At 42.5% G+C, this 15,989-nt stretch overlaps 1 protein-coding gene across 2 annotated transcripts in view; it reads right to left on the bottom strand.

Annotated features, from left to right (window-relative positions):
* Window positions 1-11,658, bottom strand: part of dpp6a (dipeptidyl-peptidase 6a) — a 176,713-nt gene extending 165,055 nt beyond the window's left edge. The window contains exons 1-2 of one of the 2 annotated variants that reach the window (XM_031849966.1): window positions 11,330-11,658; window positions 11,144-11,211 (exon numbers count right to left, since the gene is read on the bottom strand). In XM_031849966.1, the coding sequence (XP_031705826.1) occupies window positions 11,144-11,200 (57 nt within the window). In that variant the 5' untranslated portion in view covers window positions 11,201-11,211; window positions 11,330-11,658. Of the gene's footprint in view, window positions 1-11,143 lie in introns of both variants that reach the window. The other variant, XM_031849967.1, reaches the window with a different exon arrangement.
* Window positions 11,659-15,989: the final 4,331 nt, after the last annotated feature.

Raw genomic sequence — 15,989 nt, 5'->3', positions numbered from 1 at the left:
CCCCCCCCCCCCCCCCCCCCCCCCCCCCCCGTTACACTGTGCTAAACTAAGCCAATCAAATCCTGTCACAAGCTTTGCATTAACTGTACAAACATTAACAATCTTCTCATAAAACACACAGCAAGAATACAAATGAGCGTAATGTTGAACTATTCCTTTAATCATACAAGTCTCAGATTACCAATCAGAAGGAAAAGTCACTCAATGACTGGAGAAGCAAACATTCAATGCATTTGTTTGATTGAACATGACAGTCGTCAATCCCGTAAGGCATCTAATGCTGTGCATGCTCCAGCTGTTGTGCCTGCCTCACAGTCTCCGCTGCTAACTGTAAAAACTACTGTATAAAGAGGCAGATCATAAATACAGCAAATGGCTAATTCCGGATAGAATGTCGACCTTACAAAGCATCAAAGATAATAATTGAAAAACTTTAGGAGTCGCCAATAACTTTAAACTCCAGAGTTGTGGTGCCACTGTGCGCTCATTAAGACATTTATTGACTGTATCATTAAGAGATGAGCTAATGATGCGACAAGAAAAATCCCTGAGGCGCCAGCTTTTCGGAGGAACCATGCAACAGAATGCACACTTGTATGCACTGCAGGTCTATGCATTAAACCAGGTTAGCCTAAAGGACAGGGCTGAGTAGGCTGTTTTTTCGACATCGCACCTGCATATCTGTCCCACTTTCCGCTGTTGTCTGCAGCTTGCTGCTCGTTTTAGATTGGCCTGTCTCTGGAGGCACAAAACCCATTAAGTGAAACTAATACAAACAGGCAGCAAGGTGAGGTTCAGCAGCAGTGAAATTTCAGAAAGTATCATGCTTTTGTTAAACTTAAATGACAGCTTAATTTCTGAATGGAGTTGAAAAGATGGTGGATAGCTTTACTGATCCCTTCCTTTCTCTCAGAATTCCTCTCATTATTATCGGCTGACGGTGCACAGCATTGGCCCAGTGCTCTTTATCCATTTGTATTAATGTGCCAGTGTGTCCACACATGTTTTGGCCTCGCGGAGTGGATTTGTGTTTGCACGCTTCCCGAGGATGATTTACAAAGCATTGATTTGGAGGCTCACAGACTGGAAACACAATAAAATTGTTGTTTATATGTTCAGGCGGTAAGTGTTCATTGTCAAGGGGAACAGCGTCTTGTTTTTGGGCAATGTAACCACGACATATCATCTATTTTTAACTGCCAGGGACGCCGGGACAGATGAAGCTTGTGCGATCTTTTATACACCGGCTTTTTTGCAATAAGTCAATAAAACCGTCTCCACCGGTTATATGAAAATGGGCCGCGGCATGGCCATGCTATACATTTCAATAAAGCTTGCAGATTGGAAGTGCAGTCACACAAGGACAGAGCTCGCAAAACAATATGTAAAAGTCACGGCCAAGCCGGCAGAGTGCCAAGCAATCAGGCCAATTGACGGCCTTAGTTCAAATGATTATGTACAGCACATATATAAGGGTTTAAATCCCCTTTTAAAAGGTGGAAATAAAGATCCCTGCCATATTAAAGTGGCAATTTAAACACATATAATGACACAAAGCCTGTTTTAATACCATACTCATAGATGGTTTATCTTAAAAAAAACATACATCACATCCCCTACAAACGTTTTTCATTTCAAAATGATAGCACATGGACTGAGATAAGGAGACCGTTTCATTGTAAAGCAGAGAGAGCAGCTAAAAATCACGACAAAAACAGAAGGCTGCTCCGCCAGGAAACTAGAACTCCGTAATTGTGCAACACACCTTACAATTGGAGGGTTGGCAGCGTGCTGGAGTTCAACTGATCACATTCAAAGCATGTACAAAGCTAATATGCTTTCACCTGAAATCAAGTGACGCGATTCTAATTAAAAAGATTTGACCCGTAGGTTTCTTTGTTGCACAGTGTATGTGCAGAGACACGCATGAGCAACCGGCAGCTAACATGAGGTCTTCAAGGGCTTATACGGCTGAAAGGCTCGGCTTAGGAAGGGGATATAAAAAGGATTTCAAAGACCTAGATATTCCCTGGAACACATTTAGGACTATAATGAAGAAGAGGAGGAATTATGGAATCACCAAAAATGGTTCCACATAACGGGTCTGATGTGGAAAGGTCTTTTGTAAAGAGCCTTTGTGGTTCTTAAAGGAGACGCTCTGGGTCTTCTCAGGAAACGGAACTTTAAATCAAAGTGCAGAAATAACTTCACTGGAAATGAATCCTCTACTTCAAATAAGATATGACAAGTAAAAGTAAAAGCTCGTACACATGATTTACAGGACAAATTTGCTCCAATCAATGACAATAAAGTGGCGAATAACAATATCATATGACACAGATTCATCTTGAAATGCCATGGCTGATAAGGCTGTATGGATTTTTTTTTTTTCAGGCTGCATAATGTTAACTTAAAAATAAACCTTTCAAAACAGCCTTGAAAACAAAAAACGATTTATTTGAGAGAAAAGGTCCCTGATCAACAAACCGGACATACTACATGAAGCCAGCCCACACATTTCACTCCACTCATTGTGGCCCACTGGGATGAATGGTGGAAAAGCTGTGATTTGACTGCCAAACCTTTAAGGTTAAAGGGAAAATCCACCCACAATTACGAAAGAATTCACAGTGTTCCGTTCCAATTATTTTAGATAGTCACGTTAATATCCACAAGACAGATGATTGACCCCGTAGGGTGGAATCATCACAAGCTACTGATGCTATCCGGAGGAGGGGTTTTACATTCAATGTATCCCTGGTTTGTAGAAATGTACAATGCCAACATTTGTTCCTAGCAAATAGGCTGCTCGAATATACAGACAGGTGACATAATACAGGAACATTCTGAATAAATGGGTGAGACAGAACAGAACGAACGCAAATACGGGACACTGACGTCCCTCAATGTGAATACGCTATGCCCCTTCACATTTCAACACAATTCAAGGCATTTGGAAGATTTGGGGGGGGGGGGTGTTTAAACAGTGCTCTCCACCAACTTCAAGAAACAACAGTTCAAATGTGTTGAACTTTGACCTGAGTTGCGCTGACCTTCAGCGCTCCTGACCACAGCTTGAACTGAAAGAATGGACTCAAAAAAAGAAGAAATATTTAACCCTAACTGTAGAACAACAAACCATCACAGAATCAATCCCAACAGAATGAAAGACGGCTTAATAGTTTCCCTTCCTAGAAGAGGAAACCATGTTCCCACACTCACAATCATGGTGGAACAGTGTATTGAACAGCAAGCCACCCTTCTGGAGTTTTTGTCTTTGAAAAAGCCTTTGATAGCCTGGACTTGGAAATGCTTTGGAAGCTCCTTGGGCTACCCTCTGAAGTCATCCCTTTAATGAAGAACATGTACCAGATTAAGGCAAGGTTGTTTACTCTCTGCTTTGATTTTCCTGATCGCCATGGACTGGATCACGAGGAGCATCCAGTGGACCTTGATCTTCCAGGTTGACTTGGATTTTGCAGACGACATAGCACTAGTCTCTGAAAACGACACTCAGCAGCAGAAGACAGATAGACTACATGATAGCAGTGGACAGCTTGGATTTAAAATCAATGCTGGAAAAACTTAAACCATGAGCATGAACCCGAAACAACTCAATAGCATCACACTTCAGGGGGAAGGCCATCGAGGACATTGAACATCTTGTTGCTTAGAGAGCAACGTCAGCAGGAGTGAAGGAGCAGATAAGGACATATGGAGCTCACATTGGTAAAGCACAGCAGGCATTCAAGATACTACAGCTGCACCAAGCTAGGAGTCTTCAATACAAACATTAAGACTGTCCTGCTCTGTGGCACTGAGACGTGGAACACCACCAAGCCTCAGACAAGCAAGACAAAAGTGTGTATCAACAAGTCCTTACCCTACATCCTGAAGCTATGGTGGCCCATCAAAACCACGAATGAGGAACTGTGGAGGGTTAGCAACAAGGAAGACATAGCTGTTGTTAATATTGTAATTTCATAGCCCAGTACTGAAGGAGTTAAACAAGCATTTCATTGCACAATGTAGAAATATGTGTATGATTTGACAGATAAAAAAACCTCGCTTGCCCCTTGAAGCTAATAGTATGTAAGGGGCTAAGGCGAGCTGGACAGAAACAATAACAGGTTAAAATATGTTTGGAAGAAACTGAAAAACGCTGGAGTTTTAAAGACGTATTTGTGTTTAACTGCCTCCGATGCACAGAGAGAAATCAGATCAGCATCCAGGAATGGTTCATTCAGTGCTCATCCTCCACACCGAGCATACGGAGCGACATGTTGACACATTCTGGAAGACTGAGTAAATGTCTGCCACTCTGCTCAGCTGTCAATTCTGACAAGTCATTACGTATCATATTCTTCAAGACTCATTTGTATTCATACACTGCAAATGTAAATATCCAGTCGCTGCTGTGAGGCGATTTCAAACATTTTGAAAATGTTTTCTCTTCACTTTTTTTTCACACAATGCGTTTGAGACTAAATGACGGTTAGATTACTAATCAGGATCAATCGTTTTGGCATTGCTGTTCAACTTTTACAAGCGAGTTTACACGTATCTGTGACTCTATAGATATTGTTGTTCTCTTTATATTTCATTTTTCTAAGACGATACAGTTGAAGGATAACAGCAGCACAATATACCCATGAACAGGTATTTCTATTTGTATACATCTCTCTGGATAGCTGACCAAGGACAATCGACACATAAGTTTGCCCTGAGCGCTGTTGCGTGGGTTTAGGATATATGAGGATAAACAGTGTTGACTGGAGAAGCAGAAAGTGGCCTTTTTGTTTTCATCTGGATTTCCAGCCCAAGTTTGTTCTTTTTCTCACAAACCCTAATGAGGACGGAGTGTTTTATCTAGAGAAACTGAGCTGCAGGTTTCTTACACGATGAGTTAGAAAGTCCCACTGTGTCTCTGTTAGGGAGTAGAGTGACGCTAGAATGTCCCTTTATGAAGCAAACGGCAGCCTAGAAACAGGTTTAATCATGTTTTACTGCAACAGTCCACGCAATCTCTCTGAAAAACGGCCTTCCAGAGCCGTAGAACTAAACTCTTAATAATGCAAACCACTTCATTCTAGCCTCACCGTTAGGAAAGCATTCATTTTAATGGTTTCACCAGTTCAGATGCCTCATTATGCACCAACTCACTTTGTGAGACTCGTCGCTCTTGCGCTGAAGATCATGAACTCTTTTATCCAGCAGAGACCAAACTTAAACGTGATCTGCAGCACTTTAGCTCTTGCTATACAGCACCAAGCGGCAACCTCCCGTGATGAGCGATGAAGCCAACGAGGAAGTTGGCTGGCTCCAAAGGCGAGTCAATCCCCATAGACCCCCATGTTAAAATGCCCAAACTTACAGCAGAAATATACATGTTTACGGCCTTTTACAAATAAATTAGGCACAACTTAGGGCGTAGTCGCTTTGAGTGACATAAGAGTGTCGTCTTAGTTAGCTAGCTGCCAGCTCTGAGCTCTCAGCAGAGCAGATGCAATGGGCTCCTTTGCATCATATGTCCATAAAAGTGGCACAAGAAGTGGTAAAATCCACTGTGACCGGCTCTGACAGCGTCGGATACTCTGGATGCAGCGCGTTCAGTCTGGTTTGATGAGGCCTCTGGGGGCACACGGTGGTTATGCTTGTGATTTTAGATAGGGCTCAAGTATCTATCTCCCAGCCAGCGGCGGCGGTTTACTGTTGTGTCGCCGTTTTGTCTCTCAGGGCCTTGTTGACTGCTTGCGATACGCCACCAGATGGGCTGTCATGACCCAAGCGTTTTGCCAAGCCAACCGCTCGCTCAAAGGGCCAGGGAGGTCTCAGTGACTCATGCAATTACACTCCCCGCGGTGTCAATCACCCCCAGAGAAAAGCAGAGCCGCGGCCGAGCTGCTGCAGCTGAGTGACACCAACACGGCGTTGGACTATGGAATGTGCGAGCATGTTGTGCTTGCATGCCTTTCCCAGGCTAACATACTGTAATACAGCTCCCGTTTCCTCAAGGATTTCCTCGGTGTAGTAGAGCTCAGGCAGAGGGGGCCGCGGCTGCAGCACCTGATGATTAAGTGCACACACACCCCGGGTTATTACAAACAGAAATGCCTCTACAGCAGAATTAGCAATCTGCAACACATTTAAGAAAAAAAACGCTTCACCCACTGGTGTTAAAAGTGAGTGAGTCTGTATGCTGCATTATTCATTTCACAAGGGTAGAGCTCTCAGATGTGGCTCCCAATGTAATTTCATTGTGTACACTCTAAACAAGTTCGCAAACAAATACAGAGAGAACATCGAGGTGTATTTGTTTGTTTTCCCCCCTGACACAGAGCCAAGACGGTCTTGATCACGTTGCAACCAGACAGCTGCTTTTATGTGTTGGAGACCAGCATGAAAGAGCGTCTTCAAAAGCAAAGGGCTCCACTGTACAGCAGGAGCGGGTTCAGTTTGACTGACGGTGGGGCCCTCTTCCCCAAGAGTCACATGGACGAGGAAAAGATTACTGGTGCTAATGAGCGGGAGAGGCTCCTCGAGTTCACACATTCAGAGAGCGGAGATGATTGAGATAGGCATGCTCCTGCCATTTTAACAAGAGTGCAGGACAAAAAAAAAAGAGAGGAAAATCGATGATCATTTCCATAGACTCGTGTGAGGGAGTCGGAGTGATAACCGTGAATTACAATGGGCCCCGCAGCGTAATGAGAGCAGGGATCAATACTTGGCACATTCACGCCGCTGTTGGCCCTGCTGTTGGCCAGCAAAGCCGCGGTAATTAAGAAGTCTACCCTCAATCCAAATACCTCTCAGCTAAGCTCCTGCGCTCCTTGAAATACCCGTTTAGCACTGTTGCTCTCTGAATAGCTGGCTGCCATCGTGGTCATTTGTATTCTGATGGAAGCTTAATGAGTGCAGAAACAAATGAGTTTAAGTTTAAAAACAATGAATCCACACAGTGATGAGATAAACAAATAGACAAATGAACCTCAGGGGGAGTTCCAATTATTTGAAGGGACACAAGTCCAATACTTTCAACTGACAGATTTAGTCTGTGATCACTTTATATTTGGGCAGCAGCAGTAAATACATATTCATATTCATTGCAAAGGATCGTCAATTTAGTTGTTTGTTTGTTTTTCCTTCTGTGTCTCGACTAAATCACGCAAATTAAACTTTCGTATTCTCATAATGAAACTATAATCAGAAGAATTGGTGGGATATTCTGGGTTTTGCAGATGCAGAGATTAGCAGAGTTGCAAATGGTTCTGAGACTGCGGGGGAGCTAATTGGGATTTAGTGTGTGCACACCGCACTGCAGGGCTGTCAGGGGCCAAGATGATCAGACGAGCCGGCTGTGACCGGGACAAGACAAAAGAGAAGGAGCCGCACGAACTACAGACTCAGAAGAGAGTCGCGCTCCGGCTTGATCTCCGAGCAAAAGGGACTCTTAAAAGCCGCAGAAATCCTGGATGTATTAAATGTAGCCACAAATACAACTTTGATCTTTACGGAACAAACAACCAGTGCATATTATCAGGGAAAGACTTTTATATATAGCTGCTCAAGCAAAGAAGAGACAGCAAAGGATGAAGACAGCGGGCCATGAATACATTCTAAGACAAAGCGACACTCCCTACAGGGACATGTACTGAAGTACCACACTGCCCTCTAGTGGCTGCCTCGTGTCCAGACACCGGTTTTGAATCAATCAGAGACTTAAAGAAACATTCTACACTGACAGTCTTGGACTGAATATTAATGCTGTTTAATCGTTTGGTCTAGAAAATGTCAGAACATTGGAAATGTCCATCACGTTTCCAAGGTGACATCTTAAAATGCACAAACTCCAAAGATAATGATGTAAAATAGAGAAACAGAAGATATTCACACATGAGAAGCTGTAACCAGAGGCTGGTTAGGAGGTCTGTTTAAAGATGATGATTGGACATCACCAGTTATCAACCAATAACAGTGGCTGACTAATCGTCTGTTTATTGACTTGTCAAATAATCCATTTTTTGTCTTTCTAAATGGCATCAATTTGTTTAGTTATTCTGCGATAAAGTGTCATTTTTATGTGTACTTCCTTTAAACTACTTGATGTACAACTTCCTACATTTTCCAGAATGCCTATGGACAACTCCCAGACTCCCTCCAGGTGCTGTGTTTGTGCAGGTGGATGGAGCGATAATGTGAAAAGCAGGCCAAACAGGAAACAGTGTGACGGGTGAAATGACTTGACGGCACAAAGCTCCAAGATGTTGCTGCACTGCATGATGGTCTTTAGAAGCTACTGTCAGTGGAGAATCTGTCTCTTTGATTCTCACGGAGCCTTGAAAAAAAAGCTGCTGATCTGTGATAAGAGGGACAAAAAACACACTGGTAGTGTTGCAGAAAACCAGATCATCTTTTTGCATTGAAACACCTTCAAAGCTGCTCTCCATTTAGCTTGTTCGCTATGGGAATGACAAAAACATACCAAATAACAACAACAACATGGGGGCATGAATGCTGGTTACATGGCCAACAGCTTGAAGAAATACTCTTAATGTTTCAGGGTCAGTCATGCAAAACAAGATGTGCAAACTGCAGAAATTGCTTTACATGGAATTCTTAAGAATCCCCAAATAATCCCCAGACACAGCACACTTGCTCTCCTCTCATTTCAGGTGTTTACAAACCTGTCAAAGCTTGTCACAAGCTGATGACCATGACCATGTGAGGCTTATCCTGCTGGGAGGCCTGCAGAACACATGCAGACCTAATCAGAGTGTCATTAATCCACGATGAAACGTCTCTGTGGCCGACTGTCAACATGACTGGAAATAGACACTCCGCAGAGAGCGAGTGAGAGGCGACTCATCAAAGAGAAAGCCTCCGCAGCACCGGCGGTTTAAAACGGACACAAATAAGAAAACCAAAGCAGTTTGAAATTGCAGACGATCCTGCTGGCGGGCTAAAAGCGGCCACGGGACGGTTAATGAAACGGACTCTGCTATCTGGAGACAAAAGTGTTTGGAGAGGAGTTTAGTCGGAATCTATTTTCTCTCTCAAAGTTGATGTGTAAGAGGAGATCAAACACCCCAGAATTAGAACAGGGAGCGAAAGCACTTGCAAATATTAAAGCATGGACGCCGATATCAGCCTGCTGATCATACAAACAAACAGATGTGAGGCAAAGGACAGCATGTAAAGATGTAAGTTACCGGCAGCAGTGAATATGAAGTATGGATCTCCGATGGGGAGGGAGGCTCATGTAAGCTCACAGCTCTGTGAGAGAAACTCATCATGTCTTCATTTGAACTGATTTCAAACAGGAAGTTATCGAACATTATTGATTATATAAAAGTGAATATCACTGTATTTTTCATACAATCAAACTCGCCAAACTTAAAAATTATGAAAACTCTTTCATTTTGTAATAGACAATAAATCTTGAATCTCTGTTTGGTCAAGTTTGCATACATGGTTCTACAATTTAGAGTGGCAGACGCTGGATGTTCCAACCATTTTTCCATTACTTTCATCTAATTCACCCTGTTTTCTGTTACTCTCAGCTAACAATTTGAACTGTTAATTCTTTACTTTTAGCGAGGTATGCACCGCTCCGACTCTATCAGTCCTGGTGCCGATAGCGATACCTGGGCTTTGGGTATCGTTCGACACGGAGTACCAATCTGATACAATTGTTTAATTAATAAGCTGTATGCCTCACTGTGTGGAGAGACTGTGGTCATTATTTATGTGAAAGGCAACAGCAGGTTTGACTGAGACATTTCTTTCCTAATGTTACAAACAAATGCATAGCAACAATATGTGATCCAGGTAATTAAGTCAGTATCGGCTCATCCCTACTTTTACGTATACGTTTATACTTTTAGGTAACTATTTGAACGGTATACTTTTACCTCGCTGTTACACTTCTATGCTCACTTGCAAGCTAGTTTTTTCACACTGCAACACGTAATCACAGTTTTTGTTGTCTATAATAAAATCATGATTTATACTTTTTTGTTTTTAATTAGTTGAGCTGCAATTCCAATTTTTCCACGTAGCTGCTGGAGTACATTTCATGCATTTAAAAAAATGGACTTCCTAAAACATGCAAAACATTGTATGATTAAACCATCATGTGCTCTGCAGACTCCCTGCCTTTATTGTGAAGCCCTGCATTCCCAGAGTGAACATTACGACCTGCATCATCAAACAGAGAAAAACAAACTGTCAGTGTCAATTAAACTGAGAGTGCTAACCAACACGATGCAGCAGCGTGTAAGTTCACATCCACGCCATCAGGACTCATTTAGCACATCATTGTGCAAACACCTCGATGAGCAAAGCACCTTCTCCAATCAATACACCTCAGATCCAAATATGTGTAGCCCAAGAAATCCATATTTGTAAACACTGGGAAATCTGCTGGTGATTAATAAGCTCTCATGCTTCATCATCTCCACTGATGGTGCATGTTGACAGAGCCAGATGTGTTGGGAATGAGAGCAGAATACACACACACACACACACACACACACACACACAGGAGCCTGTTTCTCTTCCAAAGGTTTCACTGGAGCGACTCTATCATGCATCCTCACTCTTTCCTCCCACATACTCCAGCTTCTCTTCCCCAACCTTGCCCCCCCCCCCTTTTTCTAAGCAGCCTTATAATGTGGGTCACATGCTTGGGAAAACAGTGGCAGTGTGGTTCAGTGCCATCATCTTGGATCTCAATTTACAACAGATGAAGAGGTTTGAGCAGGAAATTACATCGAGGTGTGAAAAGCTGCACGTGCACTTGTTTCTGCATAATTTGTCATTGCTTTGAGAAGAAGAAAAAAAATAGTGCATATGTTTTGCAGTGTGGACAACACAAATTGTCTCTTCTTGCTCAAAAGCTTCCAATGTGCCTGTTACCTGCACATTGACATATTTCAGTCGATAATTGCAGCCAACAAATTGTACCCGGGACAGATTATCTGGCGTCTCCAAAGCGCACAGACGCGCAATAACCCCACAAGCTGAAAACAGCTCCCAGCAAAGCTTGCATCACTGCTATCCTTCCTCGTGAGCTGCAGCATGAAAGCTCGAAAGCAGTAAATCCAATTCCACAAACTTCTCTGAATAATTATGCCCTTACCTTTCCAGCTTTGGAGCATCTGCGATACGCATTCGTGGCTCCAGCCGTTTGGTTCATGGCGGAAACTTCTGCGTAAAAAAAAAAAAAAAAAAAAAAAGCAAATAAAGTCTTGCAGTGCTTTTTGTGTCAAAGTTTGACTGACATCCAAGAAGGCGAGCCCATGAATGTGATGAGTGTTGGGGTTACCTGGTGTGCTGGAATCGCCCCCGATCTCGAATCTCGTTATCTGTTGCGCAAAGAGCGTGTTTGCTCGCCAGAGACGTTAAACTGTCTAATGCTCCCAGATAGTCCAGAGAATTTAACGAGACCTCCTGTTTGTTGTTTCACGCAAAGTGCTGCTGCCGATAAATCACGAAGACAAACGTAAATCCGAGAACTTTTCAACCAAATCAGCTGTTTCATCTGACGGTGTGAACCCAACTTACTGTATTTCAGGACATTAACTCATTACGCTCTTCCAGTCTTTTGAAAAACCAACCTGCTCACACACCGGCGGATTCGTGAGTGTTCGTGCTTGTGTGTGCACCGCAGCAATTGCGCAAGTGCATCGCATCCGACAGCCACGGGGCTGAGGAAGCCTGTCAACGCTGCTCGCCCACTCCAAAGCAGAAAACAGCAGCAGGGACAGCAAGTTACACTACAATCACGAGGGAAAGATGATGCTGGACTGTGCAGATATGTTTAATAAAAACAACAGTCAATACTGTATGTGTATGCGTCTCTACTCTGCAATTTACCCACTTTCTGATCAAACAAAAACGCCATTGCAGGCTGATTCCTCTGTCTTTTTAATGTGGCCTATAATACCAACACTGAGTGACCTCTATCAAATTCAAATGAAATGACTGACACCAACAATTACAAGTGACAAATTGTTTGTGACAATTACAATCATTATCTCAACATGAGGAAGAGGATTTATTTCGTTTCAATTATAGCATAATAAATGAATGTTAGGAGGGCAAGCCTCCGCCGAAGTGTGACAATTAGATGGACTGGGGTGGCGCTGAGCTGTGACAAAGTTGCTGTCACTCACTTTCAGACAGGTTTGCTGATTACTTGGCTTATTGAAATGCATTCACGGTACACAGGTGGGTGTCAAATTAAAGGAAAAATGAACAGAAAGTGCCACGAGCCTCCAGAACTGCCCCTCGGCATAGATTCTCCACCATTTTCTAAAAGAAATGTTCCCTCATTTGGTGCCTTGATGATGGCGATGGAGAGCACTGTGCAACATGTCTCCCCAACGTCTCCCATGGGTGTTCAGTTGGGTAACTGAACTGTGAAGACCACAGCATAATGTTTTACATTATTTTCATATCCATCAAAGCATGCAGTGGACCCTCATGCTCAGTATGGAAGCATCAATTCCCCTTCCATTCATCACCCATCTGTCACTTATATCAAGACTATATATGTCCAACACATTCATATTTGATAAAAAGACTTATGATGATATATATTCCTCTTTACTCAGAATAAATGAAACATAAATCATGTAGGCAATCCTTCAAACTAGCAGTATCAATCAATGGCTTGAGACTGCTTGGAACAGGCTCAGGGAAGAGGTTGTGGTATATGGATGGATGTTTTTCAATAAGTTTTACCAAGTAGGTTGAGGTGCCTGAACCATAGAATATTACTGTAGTCCATTGTAATAAGCCTGGACCCTTTATTTCTAGTTTCAAATGTGTCCACATGGTGCTTTTTCTCTAAATTAAAATTGAATTCATCAAATTACCACAGAAAACCTGGGGCCGGGGAGTATTCTCGGAGGTTTGTTGGTTTTTGGTTCCCTATGCAAAATATAATGAAGCTGCCTTCAACAAACAGGTTAGATTTAGAAAATATACATTAAAAAGTAAAGAAAAAAACTGCATCGTGCATGAAACTTTACTACTCCCTCTTTGAAAACTGTGCTAAATGACTTTGAAATGATAAATTACATTTTATTGGACCAATTATGGCATTTGGAATACAAATATCACAGCTTTCATCCATGTTGTTTCATTATTATTATTATTATATGCAAAGATATTTGAGTGAGTACAATATCACATCGGACACTTCGATGTATTTTTAATGCTGGTAGATATGAGCGACTAGCTCTCACTATGTTGCTCAAGGACACATCAATAGGACACCTGCGGCTGCTGATAGACAGACCATAACTGTTTCAGGGATCTAAGACCTCTAGTCTTCTAGTTTCAGGACATCACTCTCCCCTTTAAATGAGCCTGTTGACAGAATCTATCAGCAGACCATCAGTCAGTGTGGGCGTCCGGTTGTCACTATGTGGACAGTGCTGATCCACAGCGAAAGGTAAGAACATCCGAGACTCAGGTTTGCCTCTACATTTGCACCGCGCTGTCACTTCCAGGGTTGAGTCTGACCTACAGATCGTCTCGGAGAGAGGCTTTGGCTTTACATCAATTCTTTCACCACCAACTTTTCCCACAGAAACTCAGGCAGAGAGATGCCAAACAAAAACCTTTACCAAATGATGTGTGAATTAAAAGAATCACGTTGAAGCTCAACTCAACGCCACATCGAGGAGCTGCATTTTTGTTGTGTTTACACTCCATTTGGCACAAATGCTGACTTACAGTAGTTGGCCTGCTTCTTGTTCACTACAGCGAATGTGGGCCTCCATCACAGTCGTATTGATTGCGTAGCTTATGATGTTTTCCTGTGTGCAGATTTTAGTGTGAAATCAGCAGGGTGCCCCTTGACGGGACTGCATTAGGGAGCAATCTTTTCACAGAAACCTGCGTGCGTCAGAGTGTATTCTTATCGTAGAGGCTTTAAAAGAAACTTTAAATTCAAAAAGCTCGAAGTAGATTGACGCTGCAAAGGTAGAGAGTCAAAAGAACAATGGTGTGATCAAAAGGTAAATGGCCACACTTATGAAAACTCTGGTGCTGTTGCAGAATTAAGGGGTTGCAAACTGTAATCTTCAGGCACTTAGGAGCAGAACCAGTGCCAGAATCAGACTGAACACGTTTAATGACTTGTCCAGGGCACAGCTTTGATGACCAGTTTGGACCTGTGGAGTTCTTCAGGGTATAAAAGTCATATTGGAATAAGTAGCAATCGGCATTCAAAGAAGATTGTTGGAAGTTTCATGTAAAAGTAAAAATTTTAAGGTGTTTTCGGACTGGGCCTGAAATTAATTTCAAACGGCGCCATCCAAAGTCAATGGAAAGACGCTGGTGGTGGCAGCTTTTGTGAGTTGCAAATGTTGAAATTGAGGGATAAAATTACAATTGTCGCAAAATTATAGGACTGTACTTCATGAATGTTCAGTCACCAGAGAAACTGAAAGAAAGTATCAGGGAGAGTACATTGTAGGTGTTGAGGTCAATCTGACAGGCGTGCATGTCGGCAACCCATTGTTACGCATATGACCCTTTTCACTGCAAAGATTCAGAGATATTTAGGCCTGCATGTTTCTTTGCTGAAGGGCCTTAAAAAGATAGCATCACAATTGTACAAGTCTGTCTGAAAACGTGTGCATATTTATTGATGTACTCATCCTGTTGATACTGCTAGCTACCTTCATTGGAAGAGAGATTCAACACTAGGCTGGGTTTTTTGGTTGGATAAATATAGCCGACTCTTGCTGGTTTCTCCAATGTTGCAGACCCCAGCTTTAAGCTTGCTAGGACCAATATCAATGTGGTTGGCACATTGGCTGTTAAAGCAAATGAAGAGACTCCAAAGACACTACAGGGTTCAAAGTGGGACAAATCAAACGTGTCACTTTAGTCTAAATTTACCTTAACTGTTTTTCCATGAGCAATGTGGCTTTCCATTCAACTTCCTGTCATCATCTGTAGATTTATTACTCACACGTCAGAGTTCACTGCAGTATCTAAGGCTGAGAAAATGACACCAAACTTGCTTTACCCACCGGAGAGGCAGCTGTAGTTTTCTCCAACACTTTGGTTGAGGCTGGGTCAACGAGGGAAAACAAGCCTGTCTTTAGGAGTAAACAACACATTTCACATCTGAGATCTGTAGCTTTAGTTTAAGGCGAATCTGCATCACCCAGATGTATTCTCTAGTAACTCTGAAAAAGCTCTTGAGCTGTAAATATCAACTTTCAGAAAAGTTTGAAATGCCAAGAGGTAATGCTCAGTGCGTGGCTTTAATAAAATGGGTGGTTGGCTTTCATACGGGAATCCTCTTTCTCCAAATGCCTCTCATCAACATGGTGGAGATTATCTCCATTTGATAACCTTTTGGTATGCAAGTCCTCAGATATTTATGTCAGCGCTCCACACTCCTGCTTTATTTTGTGAATGTTAATGTGGGGGGGGGGGGGGCTGCTTTCTGCCGAGCTGTAACCGGGTAATAGACTTATGCATGATAATGTTCGGTGGGGATAATCTCATTTTGGACGCTGCTTCCCCCCCCCCCGATAGCATCCTAATTGTTAAATACAGATTTTTCCGGTTCTCCAAACTTTGCAGATGCTTCAGAGAGGAACATCAAATACGTTTGAGCTGAGTTGGTTTAGATGCGATGGGCCAGCATTTTAAAACCATAATACTGATGCTTTCAGATAATGTGGGGCAGGTTTTTAGCAAATGATTTAAGGGTTTAATACACGCACTAGGCAGTATTTGCCCCCTGAAGTTATTATCTAATATCATGATTCTAATATTCTCAGGTTGCACAAAAATAGTGATTCTAAAAAGGTGAAAAAAAGATAATTAAGTCTTCACTTTTTTTTCAGCCAGAAGAGATGGCAGAATGACTACACAGATGTAGTGGGAACTCTATTGGGTGCATTTACACACACACACACACACACACACACACACACACACACACACACACA

The sequence above is a fragment of the Anarrhichthys ocellatus genome, unplaced genomic scaffold, assembly GCF_004355925.1.
Source record: "Anarrhichthys ocellatus isolate YVR2014 unplaced genomic scaffold, GSC_Weel_1.0 scaffold10, whole genome shotgun sequence".
Lineage (NCBI taxonomy): Eukaryota > Metazoa > Chordata > Actinopteri > Perciformes > Anarhichadidae > Anarrhichthys > Anarrhichthys ocellatus.
This window is presented reverse-complemented; position numbering and strand designations above follow the sequence as displayed.